Consider the following 23542-nt stretch of genomic DNA (forward strand, 5'->3'; position numbering starts at 1 on the left):
ATCTTATGCCAACTATTCCTGAACCAGCCATGCCCACTGAACATGAGATCCAGATTCCAAAGGAGGATTTCTGCACCAACAGTGAAAATTCCTCTGAGCTACAACCACAATGGTAAGAGCAGAGAGACCTAACATTCAGTCATTCAACAAATGTTCTTGGTTCTATAGATAGAACAGTGAACACAGCAACGCTCCTGCCTTCAGGGAGCTTGCATTCTGAGATTAATTACTTGATTGGTTTTTATACCGTACTAGGATGGATTGGACCACCTCAGTAGCTCCTGAGGCTAATACACATCTATCACCACAATTACTTTAGCAAACTTGGTTCCCCTCACTTCTGCAACATCGTGCAGAGTTGGAGAAACTAGTGATCAAGTTGCACTTAAATGAATCACTTTAACTGTCGTTTCTCCCTCACTCTCCATCACCATGGATAAAATAGTAAGTCATGTGCTTAGATTTACATTTAAGGGTTTGTTACAGAGACTTATTGAAAAAAACTAACAATGCTCAAATGGCAAATGGTTTTGAAGTGGAATCTTTTTCCAAAATAGAATGCAGTGTCCTATCACAATATAAATATGTGAAATACTTTGTGACACAGGTGTCTTCATGGTCAATCTTAGAATACAGACATAATTATCTGTATTGCATTGAGAACAAATGTATAAATGGAAAGATAATTCAGTAAGTGAATTTGCCAGTCAGGTTTTGCTTAAAACAACGTAATCTACCACCATCACCACTCTCCAAACACAAGCTTCAACCCAAAATATTGATTTAAAAACAACCTAAAAATGGATACTTAAGGCCTTGGCCAGTGGCTCAGTCGGTTAAATGTCATCCCAGTACACCAAGTTTATAAGCTCGATCCCCAGTCAGGGCACATACAAGAAGCAACCAATGAATACATTAAAAAGTGGAACAACAAACCAATGTCTGTCTGTCTCTCACAATAATCAACACAATTTTAAAAATTGATACTTAAAAGTCATGTATGATTTTTGCTTTCAACAATATCTAACATAGCCCACTAAATATTTTACCAGCATAAAGTTACCTTTAAATGTCTTTAATAAAACTTAAACAGCACTCTTGACTAGTCACATAGTACAAATAAATGTAGTCTGCTAATTACAAAGTAAGAAAATATTGGAATCTCTTTTAAGACAAGATTTCTTAAGTAATATGTGGGTCTTTTAAGTGAACGAAATATGTTAGAGATGGATGGAATCGGAGGTCATTTACATGAAGTTCCTCATTCTACAAATGACTAAAATACGGATTGGCTCGCATTGTTGAGGGATGGTTCTTCATGCTGCTGTGACGCTGGGACAGGTACTTCAGGTGTTTCTTGCAATGAAGACAGTGAGGGAAAGACTTCGGACTTTAGAGACTTAAAGACCTGGAACGATGTATGTGAAGTACATAGTAGGAATTCAATAAATAGTAGCTATTACTTCACTGCATTGCTTTTTATCAGGATCAGTGTATCTCCAGTGACAGTACGACTGTGATTTCTATTGGTCTCCCAGAACCTCTTTAGCTTCTGGGATCCCTAGTTGCCTGAGTGATAGCTACCCCTATAAATAAAGATTTCTCATAGGGTCAAGTAAGACTGGGTGTGTGGAGCAATAAATAAGACTGCACATTTTCTAACAAACATTTATTAAGTACATTCTGTGCTAGACCTGCCTTGGGGAGACAGCCAATACCAATATGTAAAACTTTGCTCCATGAGTATCTGTGTTTAGCAGTGAGCCTTTAGGACTTAGAAAGACCTTGAATTTATAATATCTTTCACAGGAGATTACCATCTTTATCATTAACCAAATCTTCTGTGGGTAAAATTATTGGGTAAAAGTTCCACAAAAGTTAACACATTTGTACAGAATGTCTATTATGAGCTACACTTTCCTTGGCAAGATAAATTGTGAATAGTCCCTTCCTCAGAAAAACAGTTAACCTACTGTAGGAGATACACCACATAACCATCCACCATATGATTCTCAGTTTTATTTGAGTCTCTCAGCAACCTTTGATTTAGATTAGTATAACAGATACTATCTTTGTTCTTCAGTTAATTATTAAAGCTCAGAGAGCTTAAGCAGCTTGTCTGAGGTTACACAGTAAGTAGGTGGTAGAACAGGCATTAATGCGTGGGTCTCCAAATAAAAAGGTTAATGAGTCTAGAAAGTTGTAAAACATTAACCAAATCAATGTTATCATTTTCACTGTTTGACTCCAAACCCAGTGGAGTGTCCATTATTATTTCTTATGTGAGAAGAATATAAGATTGAGTCAGGTGCTAGAATGGATATTTCAAATTACAAGTGCTACAGTGGGGTTTCCTTTCATTATACATCTATACAGAACTTCAGTAATCACAGTGAATTATGTAAGCCTGAAAGTAAATAAAACATTCTTCCCTCTTTAGTCCTCTCATCTTCAATGTGACATTTTCCTTCTCAGTTGATACAGCAGAAACTAGCTTCATCACATACACCCGACCTCTGACTTTAGCAGAAGCTCACAGAGCCATTTTTACAATAGTATTTACTATATTCCACATTTTAAACAAACAAGAGCTGTATATGAAGGAGGGATGAAGGAATGACAGCAAAACAGCTACCCTTCCACTGAGGAGAAGGAGGAATCTCCTTAACACACAGCAGGAAATAACAGGAAGTTGCAATGTGTGAGGCATTAGAACGATTTACTGGAGACCTTTACTGACAATTTAGAGAAAGAAATGAAAAAAGTTGTCTTTGGGGCAGGTTGAATATGGTTCACCTACCTGACATCTTAATGATTCTTTCCATTTTAGGATTTTTCTCAAATAGGCAACTAAACCATTCAAGTAGCTATATTTGTAAGAAAACACAAAACATTAAAAAAACCCACCAAACATTAAAAAGTAGAAAAAGAGATCCAAAATAGATGATTAAACACAGACCTTTAACTTCTGAGAATGGTGTCGTAAGAGAGGACCTTACTTACCTTTCCCAGAGCGTCCCTGTCACCCTTGCTGCAGTGAGAACCTGAGCCTAGATGTGCCCTGGAGGCCCTGCCCTGCGAAACCCTGTTACTCCTTACAAAGGCCTGGGGACCAGAAGAGGCAACGCCTAAATGATAAAGAATAAATAGAACTAGGATGCATTTTTCTCATCTCGCTTCTTAGGCATATCCTCTGTTTCTTTCAAATAAGGGTTTTTTAAAAATTCTCAAAAAAAAGAGAGAAAGAATAAATGGAAGTAAAATTCTGAGCCAACTATGGTAGATACATTTAGAAGTAACAAATTTAACAGTTTGTCCTGGGCATCTTTCTTACCTGGATGTATATCTCAAACTTTTAGGCACTAAGAGCCCTCTAATCTAGTATTTCCTCTTCCTGTCCCTATCAAACCCTATTATCAGGAAGATATGCCACAGTAAAAGTGCTTAGAATAGAGCCTTACTTGTAGAAAATGCTATCTATATATGTTGCTTATTTTTATTATTTTTACTGCCACTTGCATTTACATTTTAAATCTTTCTAATTTGAATGAAAAGTTTTTCCCTTATAATAGAATTTGAAATAGGAGGAGATGCACAGGAATATTTTGAGAGATTTCTGAAATAAGACTTTGTAGGCAAACAACCTACTTATCAAATCTAGTTTGTTTTTCCTACTAAACAATGGCTGCATGCCCAGGCAGCAGTTATTAAAATTGCTCTGAACACCGAAGGCAGGTACAACTACATGGTCAGCTGTGAAGAATTTTATATGCCTCACATGTGCTCAAACACTTATTTTTGGGGCCCTGGTAATTAAAGGTACATAGTAATTAAATCAAGTTTGGAGTATCCATGAGGGAGAGGAATAAACAGATAAGCTTTAAACAATAGAACCATATCAAAATTGAAGCCACTTAATGGAGATAATTCCACTCGATTGGCCTGATCCTCATGCCACCTAATCCTCTCCACCACCGCTTCTGTTGATTTGAAGTTTTCTTCTATAACTATTTACTGCCCTGCTCAAAAATAGAAATTTAAATACCAACATGGTCTCCTTGGTGAAAAGAGAAAGGAAACCGTAAGGAAGATGAAGGAAAGAGGGTTGACAATACAGAGCCTTGACTTGTATAGATTGCCTCTTGTTTGGAAGTTTATAAGTGTTGCAAAGCTTTCAGGATAAAAGTACGAGGTAAAGGAAGCATATACCATACAGATTCAGAAAACTCGCTAAAGAAACCGTACCATGCTTTTCCACCTCCCCAGTGACAGGTCACTATCACGTGCTCTCCTGCCTTTACTGAGACCACACTCCCTTTCTTAAAATGAACTGCTTGAACCCTGCTCCACCCCTACTCCCGTTTGGGAAAAAAAGTCTTCAGGTGAACAACTATCCAATACAAATCAATATGGATCAATTTGAAGCCCACCCATCATTGGTCATTTCTGGAGAAGTCTTACAAGATAGAACACCAGTCTTAGAATACTCGTATATAAAGAAGGGGTTTAGTCCTTCTTTCTTCAACAGGGAAGATTCACAAAGCCCCCACCACAATAAAGAACTGAGTTTTCTTTACACTTTTTCCCATTTCCCCATTCATTGCTCATGAGCTTGCTAAAACTCATAGTCAAAATTCACATCTAAAATAAAGAAGCCTGAAAGAGAAGCTCATGTAATCCCACTCCTTAAGTATCACTAAGACATCTGAGATATTGTTTAGATTGTGGACTCTTACTTTGACATGCCAGCATAGGTAGATGGACAGGCAAGCACATCAGATGTCACTGTTTGGCAGCTGATAAAAGTCAGTGGTGCTATAATACTAAGCACAGAGGCACAAGATTAGTCTGTGAGGGAAGGGATGCCTTTTCCTTTCCTTCGATAGTGGGTTAAACCCAGCTGGCACCCTCCAGAACTTACGGGTAAGTCCCTTCTTTATTCCTGCTACAGTTTGGGGTTTTGTATTTGTTTTTTGTCCAAAAGAGGAGCGTGTACAGAGGTGACCTTCAGATACAAGGTTTGAAAGCCACACATCATAATGGTATTATACAAAGATTTGAAGAGAAAGTGGTCTTTTCATTCTACTGAAACTAGAAGGCACTAAAGAAGGGTGGAAGAAAAGATAGTTATGAGTTGTTATTTTTAAGTCATCTTTTTTCCTTGAAAGGAAACACTTGGTCTTACTGTAATCGTGGTGATATCCTACAGCTTCAAAATATCCTCAATCAGTTTTTTGGGGGCAAGTCTGTACTATATTAGAGATAGGAAAAAAGTTAAGATTTTTTAAATAGGAGACTAGTATTTTATTTATAAAATGTTGATATTTATTTAACATAATGGCCATGAAATAGAATTTATTATAGAACTGAGTTGTTGAACAATAACTGCAAACATAAAAAAAAAAGCCTTTGGAGTTACCTGTGGGAATGAACACCTGTATAAAATTGAGACATGAACAAAATAAAAATTTTGAAAGAACATATTTTTACTTGAGCTTTAAAAAATAACAGTAATTTTTAACTATGTAGGCTGATATCAAAATGAACAAGATAGTTGACATTAGAAATATCTGTAAAGAAAAATAAGGAACTTTGTGAAAAATATCTGCTGGCTGGGGGAATGGAGGAGGGAGAGGCATATATATGTACTTGAACAATAAAATTTTTAAAAAATGAAAAAAAGAAAATATCTGCTGGCTATTAGTTAACCAGTTTATTCCTTGCTATTTAAAATGAATCTGATGCATCTGCCTGCTCAAAATGGAGTCTAGGAACCAAACTGGATTCAATTCTGCTGGAATGAATAAACCGACAACTACAGAACTACTTGCCTTGAAATAGTCTTTTTTTGAGAAATCTAATTAAAGTCTCCTCTGGATGTTCTTCCCCAATGACTTCCAAGCCTACTATAGTTAATTACTAAAATGGACTCTAATTGAATGTGCTCGTGTTCATAAACTTGAAGTTAAGGAATATATTATTTTTAAGTCTTTTTAATAGAATCTTTCTCTTGGGTGTTTAGTTGCATTTTTGTTCTTTCCAAAAATTACTAGTTTTAATTTAAACTACATGCACAATTTGGATGAGGTTGTCTAGAAATTTTTCATTAAAAATGATGCTTTTATCAAGATAGGACATCAAATAATTGTAAGATTTTATTTTAGTAATGACAGTTTGGCTAATTTTATCAGCTAAAAGTTTGAACTAGCATTTTCTCAGTGCTGGCTTAAACTATGTGAAACCAATGTACTTTGGACTAAATTACCTAATACTTTAAATAAATACAGAATCAATGCTACAATTTATAGGGCCAATCTGTGTGTGTAATGTCTATACACCATCCTGCTTTGACTTACCACACTAATGAAAGAAGTCAGAGGCAGGTATAATCCCTAAGGTGATTTTAGTGACAAATGACCCACCAAGGAAAAATGGGGATCTCCTGTAGGGAGTAGATCTAAGAGCTAAATAAGAGACATGGCACCCATCTTTTCTTCCTATACCTATAGCTATATACCTATACCTAAGGTATAGGCCAGCTTCACAGTTGCCTTACTTCCTTTGCAATCCTGTTGGTCATTTCAAAAGAAAATATGAAAGGAGCTAAAATAAGTTTTAAATTGGTCTAAAATAAAAAGTAAAAATTAAATAGGTAAAAATAATAAAAAGTCAAATTAAATAATTAAGATCACATCAAGATAAATAATTAGATAATAGTATCTAAAAACAACAGATAAAATACAAATGGCTCTGGAATTCAGTCAGTAACATATGTTATACTCACACAGAGAGACACGGACCTATAGTCACTCCTTAATTATTGTCTATTTTGGTGCTATACTCAAATTGGAATCAAGGGAAGAAAAAGAGGCAGTGAATTGTAAGGTTACAAAAATCCACCCATTAAGGATTTACAGAAACTAGTATAAAGGACACATGGACAACAACTAAGGGGGGTGGAAATGGGAGGGAGGTGGGGAGCACTGGGGGGGGCAGGGCTGGCATGGGAGTAAAAGGCAGAAGACTGTACTTGAACAACAACTAAATTTTAAAAATCCACCCAAATTGACAACAATGAGTTATAGATGGTCCCTCTACTTCATGAAATTGTGAAAAGGCGGGGGAGTAAATATGGACATTAAAGTAGTACTCTTTACAAAAGAAGCATATTGTCCCCCTTGACTTACCAAGACATCATTCACATGAATTAACTGGTGTACCTGGAGAGCGTTCTTTGGTTTTGATGAGCAATGGGAAGAATTCAAACTGAATGGAAGTCGACCTGCTATATGTTTAACTGCTAATAATTTTAAATCATTAAATTTCTGTGGTTAATGAAATGGTAGCCTCTGGGCAAAAGTTAATTATGAAACCATAAAATTATTACATTGAGCAATATCACGAAATTTCTTTTCATAAATAACCACTTGGCAAACTCAAACTTTGTGCTTCTACATCTTGAAGCCCCTGGATATGCTTAAGAATCACCCAAAGGCAAACACTAATTAATCCTTTTTTCTTATTCTCACGGGGAAAAGTCATTTGTGCAAAGACAGAGAATAAAGGAAGAAGTGTAGAAACCAGGCAAGTTCCACTATGAGATAACCTTGAAAGCGCCAAAAAAAAAAAAAAGCACACAAGCTCCTAAAGATGTTAAGTAAACAGTACTGTTTTTTACGGAAATATTGTAACTGAACCATTTTCTCCGTTTGAAGGAAAAACATTCTTCAAGAGACAGCCACTCCATCAAAGCCAGAAACACAGAACTCCCAGGATCCCAATAAGAAGGGGCAGACCAAAGTTGCTTCTGATTCCTTGCAACCTTCTGTCATTCCAGGCTTGCTGCCCCAAATTCAGGACCCCAGCCATCCAGGAGCAAATTATTATAGTAATAAATTGCCTTCATCTTCCATATACCAGCTAAGCATGTTTAACTACGAACGGCCAAAACACTTCATCCAATCCCAAAACCCATGTGGCTCCAGACTGCAGCCTCCTGGACCAGAAACCTCCAGCTACTCTAGCCAGACCAAACAGTCTTCCATTGTCATCCAGCCCCGCCAGTGTACAGAGCAAAGATTTTCTGCTTCCTCAACAGTGAGCTCTCACATCACCATGTCCTCCTCTGCTTTTCCTGCTTCTCCCCAGCAGCTTGCTGGCTCCAACCCGGGCCAAAGGGTTACAGCCACCTATAACCAGTCCCCAGCCAGCTTCCTCAGCTCCATATTACCATCACAGCCTGATTACAATAGCAGTAAAATCCCTTCCACTGTGGACTCCAAGTAAGTGAGTTTTTAAAATATATGCATTTGGATATATACTTCATATACAGTATCTGAGGATGGTAGGGGGTGAGGGGTAGATAATGCTGTAGTTTATTCTTCACTGTCTAAAAAGGCAATGTGACCTGAAGGTCTCATCCCATAATTCTCCTAGAACACCTTAAACCAGGGTACTGGCAATGAGAGGTCATCTGACCCATTCTCTAGTGTCCAGGTGGAGTTGAACTCCAACCATCTATTACCCCATACAATTACTCACCTGTTGTTTTCCATCTTCAAAAGAAGATTTCTGACATACTCAAGAACACTGAACTATTCCCCCCAGTTCTAAGTTAAGTTGCTTGTGCTGTACATTTAATTGCTCTGGTTCTGGGCTCATTTGAGATGAAGAACACCTGCCTGATAGGATTTCCTCTCACAAAAACAGAAGCTATTAAATTTCTTCCTAGTCTCAGTCTTTTCTTCCTATCCATTTCCCCTCTGATCTTGAATACCCACTTGCCTAAAAAGAAAATCTGGGATTCAGACACTAAAGTGTATGAATTTTTCTTACTATAATCAGGAGAAAAGCTTGAATAGATAAAGGTTTATGACCTTAACATTGCCTTTGGTAATTAAAACTGTACTTTATTCCAAATTGATGAGGCTGCTCTAAATACAGGGATTACAGGGATGAATACCTGTAGCTTTATGCAAGCATGTACTATTTTCACAGTCCTAAAACTGTCCTAGGAGAACCTGATATGAAGGACATAGTGGTTGCGCTTTTTTTAAAACATGATCTGAATACTTTGCGCTTATGCAAAGTTAGGGCTATCAGTTTTCCTGTTCCTTGGCTGGCTAGAACATCAGAAAATTAAATCAGAGGCATCTGAAAAAGACTGTCCAATGGAATGTGTTTTGTTTGTTGCAGGCTTATTGATAGATTTGCTGTAATCCTTGCTAATTTTGCTCAGTCTTCTCTGGAGGCTAATTTATTCTGGAGATTCCTATAATGAGAACCCTGAAAACCTAGTTGAACTGACTACAGCAATTCAACTTGGAAAGAAAACTTTTCAATATTTTTAAGAACAAAAACCAGGAAAACCAAAAATATTTGTTAAAATCCTAGATACTAGGCTGAACCAGTTGAGATGGCTGATAGTCAATTATTTTTGACCTACAAAAATGGCATTTCTTATGTTTGACCTAGGATTTTTAAAAGATGCAGTCAAGAATTAACAGCCCTCTCTTCCTCCCAAATTCCCATTATACCCATTTTCACACATTGTAGATTTTTCCTCGTAATATTTTACCCAGATGATCTTTTTCCATCTAACTTTCAATTATTTCCAAATTTCCTATGTGAGCATTTTAAAATCTAGAATAAACTTTTCTGACATTTTTCTTAGTTAAAGTCTTTCAACCCAGCTCCAAATTCCTGCCCAGAAAAGAAAACCATCAAATAAATATTACTGAGCCTCAACCATATACCTAGCTCTGTGTACAGAACTAAGAGATGAAGAAAGGCAAAAAATAGAGAGGATAAGAAATAAAACAGAGGAGGTCCCCAAACAAGAGATCAAAGATCCAGCTTTAGCTGTTCCATTTTCAGCAACCACAGATAACCCTTTTAATCTTCCACAGCTACTTGATACCCATTCTGTGTCCAGCTGCACATGGTGGAAAGCTCTGGCCCTTTGAACATTTGTGCACAAGTCCCCTCATTGTTACGATGAGCTTAAAAGTTTGCCATGTCTTCTAAAATAATCCCTTGGATCCTGACCCAGGGAAGTTTGAAAGCTTTATTTAGCTTTTCATCAGTAGGAAACCCTTAAGCAAATGTTCTATTCAGTTGATCAAACCACAGACTAGAAACTGAGAGGAACCCTTCAATTCTAATTACTCCTTTCAAAAACCTTGTTGTCCAGCAACTTTACCAGTTCAATGATTTGGTTTTCTGATCCATAACAAAATTAATGATTGGGTGACTAATGATAGGAAAAAGAGACCTACACAGCAGTGCAAGTATAATATTACTTTATAAATATGAGTTGCTATCAAGTTCTAACACTGAAGCCGTCTGAACTGGTAATAATGGCTATATTCAGTGAATAAAGGGAGGCTGCCTTTATATATCAGTAATTCTCAGGCTTCCTTTTGATAATCCTTTAAGATTTCTCAGAGATATTATGACAGTCTGCAAAAATTCATTTAATGCTAATTCACTTTAACAAATGTATGACTTCTATAAAGATTGTGGACTAGCATTTAAAAAAATAGGCTATTTTAACTTCATACTGTTGGAGAAACAGATCTAGAAGACCAAAAGAATTTTACCACTTTGACCTGGGAATTCAATCGTAAAACAAATGAACAAAACACCTTCAGTATTTACTTAGACACTTGTTTTGGCTATTAACTGAATGAATCAGACTTCAGTTAAGGATTAATGTGGACAACTCTGAAGATCTGAAATGTAAAGAGGAGAAATGTGTATCACCAACTTTCATTACAGACCATCTTAAATACAATGGAAAACATTCATTCATTCAACTGAGTGAATATCACCTATACCCAGGTTCTGTGTCACTGGATATAAATAATACAATTATGAGTAATAAGACTTCTTTTCAGTATGTTTGCAATCTAGAGATTATTAACCAAGCCCCCAAAGCCTACAAAAATTAAAATTCTGACTCCACTAAGAGGAGATAGCTTTCCACTTAACTTATAAATTCTTTTAATAATCCTTGATAATATTTGAACAGGAACATGTCACAGAACAGACAAAGACTTTCTTATCTGGATAACTGGAGAATGCTTATTATAATAATGGTAAAATATTCAGTAAAGGCAGTGGCCAGTTTTCCCACATTAAACAGATACAAGCTAGCACCCATATGACACCAAATAAATAAACTATGTGAAATATGAACAAAGCCCTGAGAAAATTGTACCCGACAGATCAAATAACACAGGAGTACCTGAATACTAGCCCTGCCTTCCACCAAAAGGGGAAGTCTGGGAGTGGCAAGAAAATCTTAGAAGAAAACTTAGAATCAGAACTTGAAATAAGGATTTAAACAAAACTGCTCTTCAACTGCTATTCAAATTTGCTTCCTTTTTTTCCAAACCCTTTTTTAGATTATATTTCTTTCTTCTTCTTCCCCTAATTACTCCTTTCTTTCTCCAAAAAATCACTTGAGCAACATTAAAGAAACTGTCATTACTGTAGAAGCTATGTGTTATATAGTGCCATACTTACATTTTCTAGAATAAGAAATTAATAAAAATTGGAAATTAATAGAAAAACCAGCAACTATGTAAACTGTAGGCTCCTTTCAAAACAGCAGAATAGTCACTAAATACCAGTTGCTATACTGGTAAATGTTTAACAGTCAGCTGGAGGAAGGAGCCATGATTTGTGGTATTTACCAATTTCCCAGGTACAGAGATTCCCACCACCACAACTACCAACGTGAGATCCTGAGAGCTAGAAAGAGATGCTAAACATCAGCCTTCTCGAGCCCGTATGAGTCAGCACCAGCACATTATTGCTGAATATCCACCTATTGGTCAAACTTATAAAATTCTTCTATAAAATTTTTCAAACTTACAAAATTTTAAGATTTAAAGAGCCCTCAAGCCACAAGTAACTAGACTTTGCTTTCACTTCTTTCGGCAAGGTCTTTAAGGAAGAACACCGTCCACATACCTACTCTAAATTGTTCCTCCTGCTACTTGATTTTCACTTGCCAAAACTAAAATAAACAAAAAAACTGGTAACAACTCTTATAAAATCCATCTTGACTGTTACTAGGGAAATTGGTGTTTTTATTAACACCAATAGTACTAAGTGGTAGATTCAAATTATCTAAAGGTGACTGACAAAGGAAGGCCAACTCTCTTTTAGATACACATCTGAAAGATCTTTTTACAAAATCTTTTTTTCTTTTTAAAGTTATCAACAACCTTCAGCCGGCCAACCTGTAAATGCTAAGCCATCCCAAAATGCAAATGCCAAACCCACACCAAGAACTCCTGACCATGAAATACAAGGATCAAAAGAAGCTCTGATTCAAGATTTGGAAAGAAAGCTAAAATGCAAGGACAGCCTTCTTCATAATGGAAATCAAGTGAGCAAGACGTCAATTCTATACAAAAAGCCAGTTAAACTATAACATCTATCTTCAATGAAAAAGTTCTCTCTGTCTCACAGATCAATGAACGTAAAATCAGCAAAGAATCAGATAATCTTTTTTATTTTTATTTTTTTTTAAGATTTTATTTATTTATCTTTCGAAGGGAAGGGAAGGAGAGAGGGAGAGAAATATCAATGTATGGTTGCCTCTCGTGTGTCCCCTGCTGGGAACTGGCCTGCAACCCAGGCATGTGCCCTGACTGGGAATCGAACCGTGATTGTCTGATTCCCAGGCCTGTGCTCAATCCACTGAGCCACACCAGCCAGGGCAGGATAATTCTTTTAAAGGGGAATATTTGGGTCCTGTTTCATATTTCTCTGCATGAAACCACCTCTTAGTTTTGAGTTGTAAAAAAACAAAGCAAATGAAAAATCAATCTGAATGATTTCATAATTACCTATTTTTAGCATTACCCTCTCATAAAATATGTCTAATGACCAAATAACTAATAGGAAATACTGTCAACCTGACTTCTTCATGTGCTTAGGTATATGTTATTGATGGACAAATAGCTATAAATTTTATTATGTAACTCTTACTGTGTACATTGTATTAGTCACCTATCTTTGCGACAGTAGTACTGTACGTCTCTAACCCAAATACATTTAACACATCAATTGCACTGCTTTCAACCAGAAGTTAGTAAGTTAGATATTCAGTGTTCATTTAATGAGCTCTTTCTGAATATGAGGACATGCAATAGTTTATTCTAAGACAGAGCCAGTTGGAACACACAAAACAAGAAGGGAAAGAATTCCCTTTTACCTGGGAGAGCCTTATTTAGGGGTAATCACGTCTACCTTTCCAAGGAGCAAAAGAAAAAAGTGAGTATTACAGATAAGGGAAGTGACACTAGATTGGAAGGAAATATTTATAATTCAATACAGAACTATACTTTCTTGGTAAAATTCTCGGTATTTTTCTTGGTAAAATTTAACTTAAAATTCTTTTAAGTTAAACCTGTACAAACAGCTTTTATTAGACCTCATTACCCTTCTTCTTAATGACTTACTTCTTCAAAGCGGCTGACATATGAGGAGAAGATGGCGCGCAGATTGCTAGGACCACAGACTGCTGCTGCTGTATTTCAAGCTCAAAATGACAATGAGACACAAGACTCACCACAGGTAAGTTAAAACAATCTTTATCTAACTGGAGCTCTTTTAGTGTGTGTGAATTTTAAATGTCTACTATTCTAAACATTTATAAATAGCATTTGAAGCAAAAGTCAATCACTTCCATGGGAGAGGCCATGATGGGCTAAAACATATAGTTTCAATTTTATGCCTTTTTCTGATGGTTCTAATATCTGCTAAGAAATGACACAAGGACAAAAAACACCAGAAGGCTAACGGAGTCACTTTTCATCTGGACGTTTATGAGTCAGTTAAATGTAGGACTCTTCTTCCTACAATGTCTGTATGGACAGAGAATTTATGAGTTGTAAATCTTCAGCAGAACAGAAGTTAAAACTCTAAACTAAAGTAATTATATCCTTTTCTCACATATTGTTTATCATTTCAATGTTTTAAAATATAGTACTCACGATACTAATAAAACATCCAATTCCTTTTATCATGTTCCCATATTCACAATTGCTTATTAAAAACAAAACAAAAAAAATAAGCCTTATAAGTAATGGCTCTCAGATTAACAAAAGCATCCTTTTCAGAAAGGGATTAACTTTATGAAGAGAATGAAGTGAATATCCATCCCACTGGCTTGTACCTGACCAACCTCATTTTAACAAGCAAAGTTAACCTTGAATAGAAATTCATAGTTGGAGAGGCAGACTGAACTGTGATTGTTAAGCTACATGAACCTTAAGCTATATCCTTCTGTAGTTACCTTTCATTCCTTTCCAAAAAGTCCACAAGACACTGGGAGCTAAAGGAATGAAAGTAGGCAATCAAGAATTCCAAGTCTCGCCCTGGCTGGTGTAGCTCAGTGGATTGAGTGCAGGCCTGTGAACCAGAGGATGGCGGTTCGATTCCCAGTCAGGGCACATGCCTGGGTTGCAGGCCAGTTCCCTGCAGGCCAACTCCCAGCAGAGGACGCACGAAAAGCAACCATACATACATTGATGTTTCTCTCCCTCCTTCCCCTCTGAAGATAAATAAATAAATAAATAAATAAAAAGAATTCCAAGTCTCTGCCTTGGCTGGTGTGGCTCAGTGGATTGAGCTCCAGCCTACAAACCAAAGGGTCACTGGTTCGATTCCCAGTCTGGGCACATGCCTCTGGTCTCTGGTAGGGGGCACGTGAGAGGCAGCCACACATTGATATTTCTCTCCTTCTCTTTCTCCCTCCCTTCCCCTCTCTAAAATAAATAAAGAAAATCTTTTTTAAAAGTAAAAAAAAAAATTCCAAGCTTCTAAGTATAGGAAGCTGACAATAAGATTTTTGTTTGTAATATGAGACTAATCCTACTAAGAAGAATGGAGCAGAGTCTAGCAGAACAAGTAACTAGAAACTGAAAACAGAACTTAACTCTCTTTTTGGCTTCTAAACACTTCAAGCATTCATTCATTTGACTATTTAAATGGACCACCTACTATGGTGCTACAGGCGATTATAGCAAGAGTAAGACACAAATCTATCTTTATAAGCAGCAATAATTCAAAGCAACATTACATTGATGATGGCTTAACTTACAAATTTCCAGTACATGATTTCAATGGCAAGGATGAATTGTTTTCTTCATTCATTCTTTGAAAATTTTAAAATGAAGGTGACAGTAGATAGCAGCAAAATATATCATTATGAAATCAGAAAATAGAAATCTTACATTTTTGTACACTTCAAACAAAATGCCATCAAACTATGTATAACTGAAGTATCACATTTATGAATACAAATATATACATATTCAAACCACCTTAAGAAGTAAAAAACTAACTCTGGATACTTTAACTGGATTATTTTTATTTTTTACCAAAAACTTAGTTGATTTGATCACTAAATTGTTCTTTTGACGTTTTGCTTAGAAATCTTTGTTTAGAAAATCTTAACACTAACTAAAAATTATGACAGTTTTAAGAATTTTGTTTTAAAATAACAAAACACATTAAACATGCTCATCCAAAAATAAATTATTTATAATGATTTGCCATATTGTTGTACAGGTGTTTTTCACATATTCCGATATAGAAACTGAATTTTCTACTTCTTTGTATCTCCCCCTAAGGCAAGCACAGTGAAATACACAAAATAGGCACTAAATATCTAATCAATTTATTAATTCTATTATAATTTTCATCAGTTTCTGATTTTATTCTCAAATACAAATAATTTTCTGGTGCTCAGATATAAATTCTAAAAGATGTTTGCTTAAATTAAATACACCTTTATTAAGCAGGAAGTAATTAATGTTGTTTCCAAAGCCTTTTCATAGCTCTACACATATCTTCCATGGTGTCCATCAGGACTTTGTGTCATGAGCTAAAAAGAGAGGTATTTTCCAGTCTAATACGTGTTTACTGCTGCCGGTGCCACTTTTGAGCAGTAGGCATAATACCCCATATCTACTGCCAACACAAGTGACTTCACATCTATTCCTGTTTTACTAAAGGACAATCTGTACTATGTGCTCCCATTTCAAATATACCGAAGGACACATCATCCTTTGTCATTAAATAGTCACCTGAAAAAAGAACCACTATCAATTAAAAGTCTAAGTTTCATAAATCATGCCTGTAGAACAACCTTTTCATTCTGGGATTTTCTTGCTAGAGTATTAGAAGGATAGTGTAGGAAGTTTTAAATGCTTAAAAGCTTAATATATAGAACTAATAACTGTAAAAATACAGCCAACATGGGAATGTCCCTTTCAACTACAACTACTTACTTGTTTCATTTCAAGTTAACAATCGTATGTTGACATTATCACTTTGTTTTAATTTCAAGCAGCACAATTCAGAACATGCACGGCTACAAGTTCCTACATCACAAATAAGGTAAAAAAATAATTTTGAATATATGTTTTGCTATCTAAAATGTTTTCGGCTTAAAAACATGATATTCATCCCTGGCTGGTGTGGCTCAATGGATTGAACACTGGCCTGCAAACCAAAGGGTCGCCCGTTCGATTTTCAGTCAGGGCACATAAGTTGTGGATCAGGTCCCCAGTTGGGGGCGCACAAGAGGCAACCAAACATTAATGTTTCTCTCCCCCTCTTTCTCCTTCCCCTTCCCTCTGTCTAAAAATAAATAAAATATTTTTAAAAATGTAATATTCAAAGTCCTGGCTGGTGTAGCTCAGTGGATTGAGCGTGGGCCTGCGAACCAGACGATCGCGGTTCGATTCCCAGTCAGGGCACATGCCTGGGTTGCAGGCCAGTTTCTGGCAGGGGCCAGTTCCCTGCAGGGGATGCACGAGAAGCAACCATACATTGATGTTTCCTTCCTCTCTCCTTCCCTTCCCCTCTAAAGATAAATAAATAAAATATTTAAAAATGTAATATTCAAAAAAATTAAAAATAAAAATAAATAAATGATAAAATAAAAATGTAATATTCACAGAGCCCTCAGGCTTCCCACATACCTTTTCTACAATACAATGTGAATTTTCTAATGTCAGGGATGATGGTCAAAATTTTATCCACTAAATATTAGAACTATCTTAGAGTAAGCATTTTACATGTTTTGGTCAAATAAGCCAGGACCATGTTTCCATGTTAAACAACTTTTTCATGACAATAGAAACCCAATTCTAACAACCTTTGCAGGTGGTAAGAATTGCAGGTGGTAAGAATGGGGTACTCTGCGTTTTAATAGATCAGTTTCTTGAATTCATGGCACTGTGAAAAAGAAAGATGTGAAATTTGTACCAGGTGTTTCTCAACTGCTACCATTTCCAGTAGTTACCAAACATGCCAGAGCTAAATACAATCCTAAGGCCTCTCTCCATTGTTATCACACTATCAAACAGTATGGACTCTGGGGTTTCAAATTTGATGGCTAAACTATATGTGTGTGAAAGAAAGAACAACCACAACTTTTCTACTAAGTGGTTATTAAAATATCTTTGTAGAAGTAGATCATCTTCAAGGGGAGGCGTGAATGATGAGGATGCAATCCAGGAGAAATTTTACCCGCCTCGTTTCATTCAAGTGCCAGAGAACATGACGATTGAAGAGGGAAGATTCTGCAGAATGGACTTCAAAGTAAGAGAAGAGTTTTTAAGTATTGGAGGAAAATTAACCATGGGATATTAAATTTGACAAATGTCCTCTTCCTTTTCATAGTTTGCTACACAGCTTGAGAAGCAGTATGTATAGTGGGTAAGAACAGAAACGCTGGACCCAAGCTTACCTGGGTTTGAATCCTGACTCTGCCACTTTTCAGCTACGTAACCTGTCACTTAACCTCTCTGTGCACTTTTGTCTCATCTGTAAAATGAGAATAACTAATGTGCCTACTTCATCAAGTCATTTGAGGAGTAACTGAGTAAACAGGCATACGGTATCCACAAGACTGTCTGCCATCTAATAACTACTCTAAGTGAAGCTATCGTAACAGGGTCTCTAAAGTAAAATGCCTCTGTAATTCTTCTTCATTAAGAAACTCACGCAACACTGCTTTCTCTCAGCCTAGAACAGTTCTTCAAACTAGAATAGCTTTTCAGAAAAGCCAACACTCTCATCATCCTCCTTTTGAAGAATTTTTTCTTATAAAATGTTTTTCCAGATTCCTTATGAAGTCAGTGTATGGATGGATTCGATTGTTAAGGCTTATATAGAAACACTTAACAAACTGTCACCCATACACCAGAACTGCAGCTCAAGAACACTGTTTTGGAAAGGTTCATTGGATCAGCAAGCCTCACTGATGAGTGAATGGAAGCACATAAATGTGCTTCTGGGACTGCAGCTGCAGTCACCATTGGCCAGAAAAGCCATATGACTTCCATACTTCTTAATCAAAAGATCTTAAAGAGTCTGAGATTGCATATGAAAGAGCTAGATAGGGTTCAAGATAGTCTGAAAATACTATATTAATTTCAAGAGATTTAACTTGTACTGTTTTGTTAAAAATTATTAAAAGCAAATACCTTTTTTAAGCTCTTGCTTTGCATTTTCAGTCACAAACCCACTCAGATACTGAAATCATTAAAATTCATAGACAAATTGGTCCCAGTGATGCTATAATTAAAAATTCTGTCATCTCCTTGTGTTTTCAATCCTAGGTGAGTGGACTGCCAGCTCCTGATGTGTCATGGTATCTAAATGGAAGACCAGTTCAATCAGATGATTTACACAAAATGATAGTGTCTGAGAAGGGCTTCCATTCACTCATCTTTGAAGTGGTCAGAGTTTCAGATGCAGGGGCTTATGTATGTGTTGCCAAGAATAGAGCAGGAGAAGCCACCTTTACTGTGCAGCTGGACGTCCTGGGTAAGCCTTCCAAGAAATCATAAAGTATCTCTAATCCTGCAGTATTAAAAAAGAAAGTATTTTCTTAAAATCCCAGAAGACTTCATATTTAAGGTTAATGTCTACACTATACAACCCAGAAGAACCCCAGTTTTTACTCAACAGCCACGGATGGGTATGTGGGTGTGGGGAGGATGATAGTCCTGAGGGAAACTCAGTGAAACTAGAATGACAGATCTACCACGAAAACTTTTCCGGAAAGGAAACAAAGAAATTTCAGACACACCAAATAAGGTAGTAGAAATATTTTTTTTATCCTCACCAGGGGACATGCTTATTGATTGTCAAGAGGGGGAAGGGAGGGAGAGAGAGAGGGAGAAAAACATTGATGTGAAAGAGAAACATCTATTGGTTGCCTCTTGTACATGCCCCAACCAGGGATTGAACCTGCAACCTAGTCTTATGCCCCGAACAGGAAACAAAACCATGACCTTTTCCTTCACAGGATTATGCTCCAACCAAATGAACCACATCAGCCAGGGCAGAAGCATTGCTATAGATGTAACTAATACATCTAAAAGTGAAAAATTTTAGTCTAATCATTTCTCTGGCCTACAGTCTAAAACAGCCAATCTAACTCACATTTTTACAGAATTGTCATAATCATGCACCATTTAAAACTGAAGAGTAAATATCAACTATTAGCTTTATACTGTATTCCTTTTACTAGGAAACTCACCTGTAATTATGACAACAAAAACATGCCTATTTGCTTTAGAAAACAGAAATGGCAAAACTCATGTCTCTAATTTTCTTTGTGAGGCAGTTCTCATGCAATTGATGTTCTGTTTTAAAATGTTACAGTTTAAGTGTTTTAAATATCTCACATTTATAATGGCTTAAGCCATGGTATATCACATAAGAGAGATTTTGCTGTAATTCATTGTTTGTTATATAAAAGCTTCATCAAGTTAGAAAATTTTCATGAGTCTATATTCTACCCAGATCAATAAAAACTCTTTAAGATTATTCTATGAGCCCTGGTTGGCGTGACTCGGTGGATTGAGTGCTGGCCTGCAAACCAGAGTCACTAGTTCAATTCCCAGTCATGGCATACGCTTGGGTTGTAGGACAAGTCCCCAGTAGGCAGCCCACAAGAGGTAAGCACACATTGATGTTTTTCTTCTTCTCCTTCTCTCTCCCTTCCCTTCTCTCTAAAAATAAAAAAAAAATAAAATCTTTTTTTAAAAAGGGTTTTTCTATCATATAAAAAGAGGGCTCAAACTAAGGAAAAACTAAAGATCTAGAAATCAAAAAACAAAAACAATTCAAGTGAGTAAGTTTGGGTAAATCCTTCTTGTGTCAATAGCTCCAGAAATACTATAATGTTAGAGCTGAAGGAGACCTTGGCAGGCATCTGTCCAATCAACTCATTTCTCCTTCAGAAAAATTAGGGTTATGGTATTTAGTATCATTTCCTCTTTTCTCTCAGGTATTTGAAGAAAAGTAAAGACATACAATTAGTGACATCTGTGTATTACTTTATATTGGTAGTTTACAAAGCATTTCTTCATTCATTATTTCAATTGATTCTCACAGTAATTCTGTATAGTAAGCACAACAGTCACTATTACTTGGGTATTGTATTTACAGTAGATAAAACTACGCCTCATAGAAACTAGCCCTAGCTGGTGTAGCTCAGTGAATTGAGCGCGGGCCTGCAAACCACATGATCGCAATTCGATTCCCAGTCAGGGCACATGCCTGGGTTGCAGGCCAGTTCCCAGCAGGGGACTCGTGAGAGGCAACCATACATTGATATTTCTCTCCTTCTCTCCTTCCCTTCCCCTCTGAAAATAAATAAATAAATTCTTTAAAAAAAAACTATGCCTCATAGAAACTAAACAAATTTTTCCCAATTTGGCATGGCTAACAAACAGAGAATTTGAACCCAAGTTGTCTGGTACTCTTTCCACCACTCATGCTGCCTCCCTATAGAAGACATGGCAAGTGAGGAGAGACTTAAATTCTTTGAATGAAACATGATTGTAAATTCAATACATCACTACCTTACTGTTTTAGAACTCTTAAAAATTGTATTGTATATTATTTTAGTTTAAACTAAAACATAAAGCTTTATGTTTTATGAATCAGTAGTGACTGACTAGTAGAGAAAACTATTAGGGACAGACATGGGAGGGTTATTTAGTATTTTGCTTCTTCATTTTAATAAAGAACTGGTCTTGCCTTGTACATCACATTGTTACAAAATTCCAATCATGTTATTACTGTTTATAATTCAAATTTCATACTTTGATTTGACTAATGTCATTTTCATAATATTTCAAATAGTTGATTTTTTATTAATATGTAGCAAAAGAACATAGAAGAGCACCAATGTTTATCTACAAACCACAGAGCAAAAAAGTTTTTGAGGGAGACTCAGTGAAGCTAGAATGCCAAATCTCAGCTGTACCTCCACCAAAACTTTTCTGGAAAAGAAATAATGAAATGGTACAATTCAACACTGATCGAATAAGGTAGGATAAGTATTTCTAGACTTACCTATAGTTTACTTTGGTGAATCCAGTTATACTTTGAAATATATCATAAATGGCATGCATCTATGATCTCAATTTGTCTTGTTTTTAAAACATACACAGAAATATCATAAACCTCATTAAGCCATAATCCATTAATCAGAAATTTAAAGCATAAAGTAAGCTAGAATTTATGGTACCTTGTTACTGACAATAAACAATAAAGTAGGCTAGCATTTACCTAGTTACTAATAATAAACAAGACTTGGTGAGGGGATGTTTAATTCAAGAAAACCAATAGCTATTTGGCAATGATTAAGTACAGTATCAGAATTTCCATATGTTTCTTTTCCTTATTAGTCTGACTATGTAGATTGGGGCATCATAAATTACTTTCACAGGAAAATTAATTCCTATACTTTCTTTTATAATTGTTTCTTTTCAGCTTATATCATGATAACTCTGGAAGAGTTACCTTACTGATAAAAGATGTAAACAAGAAAGACGCTGGGTGGTATACAGTGTCTGCAGTCAATGAAGCTGGAGTGACCACATGTAACACAAGATTAGATGTTACACGTAAGTCACATTGTTATAAAGGGCTATGTCAAGTGCTATAAAGGATTTAAGACTTAATAAGAAACACAAATCCTGGCAAAGCACAAAATCTGAGGGATTTTCCCCATACATAATCAGTTTTGATTTTTTCTTTTCCTGTTTGATAATGAATATCTTGTGCAACCCATTTGTTTAGGTTTTCTGAACTGACTTTTATTTGATCTATTTCAGCCCGTCCAAACCAAACTCTTCCAGCTCCTAAGCAGTTACGTGTTCGGCCAACTTTTAGCAAATATTTAGCACTTAACGGAAAAGGTTTGGATGTGAAACAAGCTTTTAACCCTGAAGGAGAGTTTCAGCGTCTGGCAGCTCAATCTGGACTCTATGAAAGTGAAGAACTTTAACAAACTTACCAACATTGGAAAACACAACTACACTATTAGTAATATATTCAACTGAATTTTTAAAATAAATCGATAGCTGTATTAACAGATTATGGCTTTCATTAGGTAATATAACTAATATATATTTATAATATTATTTATCCTTTAACTCTTGCACATTCTATCTACATCTCTGGTTTGTGAAGCCAACACAAAATTTGTGTGTGGGTTTGTAATTGTAGAAGACTATCTTAAAATGTGGGATTTTAACATTTAAGTCATACACATTTAACAACTACAGGTTATAAATTAATATCAACTTTTTAGACACACCTAATACTTATAATAAGATTTACTGGTACTGCTTTTTAAATACTGTTTTACCCATTTTCTCTTCTAGGAATACTAACATGGTATAGATTATCTGAGTGTTCCACAGTTTTATGTCAAAAGACAATAAAATTTCAATTATTTAAAACAGACTGTTGCCCTGGCTGGTGTGGCTCAGTGGATTGAACCAGACAACTGTGGTTCGATTCCCAGTCAGGGCACATGCCTGGGTTGCAGGCTAATTCCCAGCAGGGGACGCACAAGATGCAACCATACATTGGTGTTTCTCTCTCTCTCCTTCCCTTCAAAAAAAAAAAAAAGACTGTCTTCTCTTCATGAAAGTCTAGATCATTAACATAAAGTTTCTGGTTTTTATTTATGAAATAACTAGGAAACCCTGTGAGTAACACGTTCCAAAAGAGCAACAATGTTACATTCCAGAGCATGAGTATGTGTTCCTAGTAAAACTCACAGCTCAGCCAATTCCTCCTGAAACCTTTTTCCAAGGTTTACGCTTCAAAGGCATGAGGAACTCTCCTGAAATTTGGGTTTTGTTTTAACCGAACAACAGATCTCTAATTCTTCAACATCTCTGAGACTACCAAGCGCAATGGAGTAAGAATAGTCTGTAGAGTCATCTGTTTAACTCTTATATTTAATGTAAATCCGAAGAGCTCTATTTTGGTGTTTTTCTCCAGTCTACATTTCAAGTTCCGGTAACCTGTTAACGTGGCAAAGCATCATCTTGTAAGCCTGAGAGCCCAAGCCCAGGAAAGGGCAAATCCCCTCCCTGAACTACTCTAACCTCGGACAGCGGCCTTCGCTTTTCCTCGGGCCGGTCCGCCGCCGTCAGCCGCGCGGGGGCCTCCCCTGCTCCTTTCAGCTTTGGCC

General features: G+C 36.3%; 1 protein-coding gene and 1 pseudogene across 3 annotated transcripts; one reads left to right on the top strand and one right to left on the bottom strand.

The window, feature by feature from the left end:
* Window positions 1–244: 244 nt before the first annotated feature.
* On the bottom strand, window positions 245–385 carry LOC118998869 (uncharacterized; annotated as a pseudogene).
* Window positions 386–4813: 4428 nt separating this feature from the next.
* Window positions 4814–22803, top strand: MYOT (myotilin). 3 transcript variants are annotated; one of them, XM_037061039.1, is made up of 10 exons: window positions 4814–4923; window positions 7716–8282; window positions 12226–12400; window positions 13489–13593; window positions 16373–16422; window positions 17499–17631; window positions 18654–18861; window positions 21215–21380; window positions 21826–21959; window positions 22170–22803. In XM_037061039.1, the coding sequence occupies exons 2-10, from the start codon at window positions 7927–7929 to the stop codon at window positions 22340–22342; spliced, it is 1500 nt and encodes a 499-aa protein (XP_036916934.1). In that variant the 5' UTR covers window positions 4814–4923; window positions 7716–7926; the 3' UTR covers window positions 22343–22803. The 3 variants fall into 3 exon arrangements, with proteins under 3 accessions (XP_036916934.1, XP_036916949.1, XP_036916943.1); XM_037061054.1 differs by having other exon boundaries at window positions 16376–16422; XM_037061048.1 differs by having other exon boundaries at window positions 7838–8282.
* The last annotated feature ends 739 nt before the right edge of the window (window positions 22804–23542 follow it).

This window comes from Sturnira hondurensis, unplaced genomic scaffold (genome assembly GCF_014824575.4).
Source record: "Sturnira hondurensis isolate 20B ecotype Veracruz unplaced genomic scaffold, ASM1482457v3 Scaffold0001120, whole genome shotgun sequence".
Classification (NCBI taxonomy): domain Eukaryota; kingdom Metazoa; phylum Chordata; class Mammalia; order Chiroptera; family Phyllostomidae; genus Sturnira; species Sturnira hondurensis.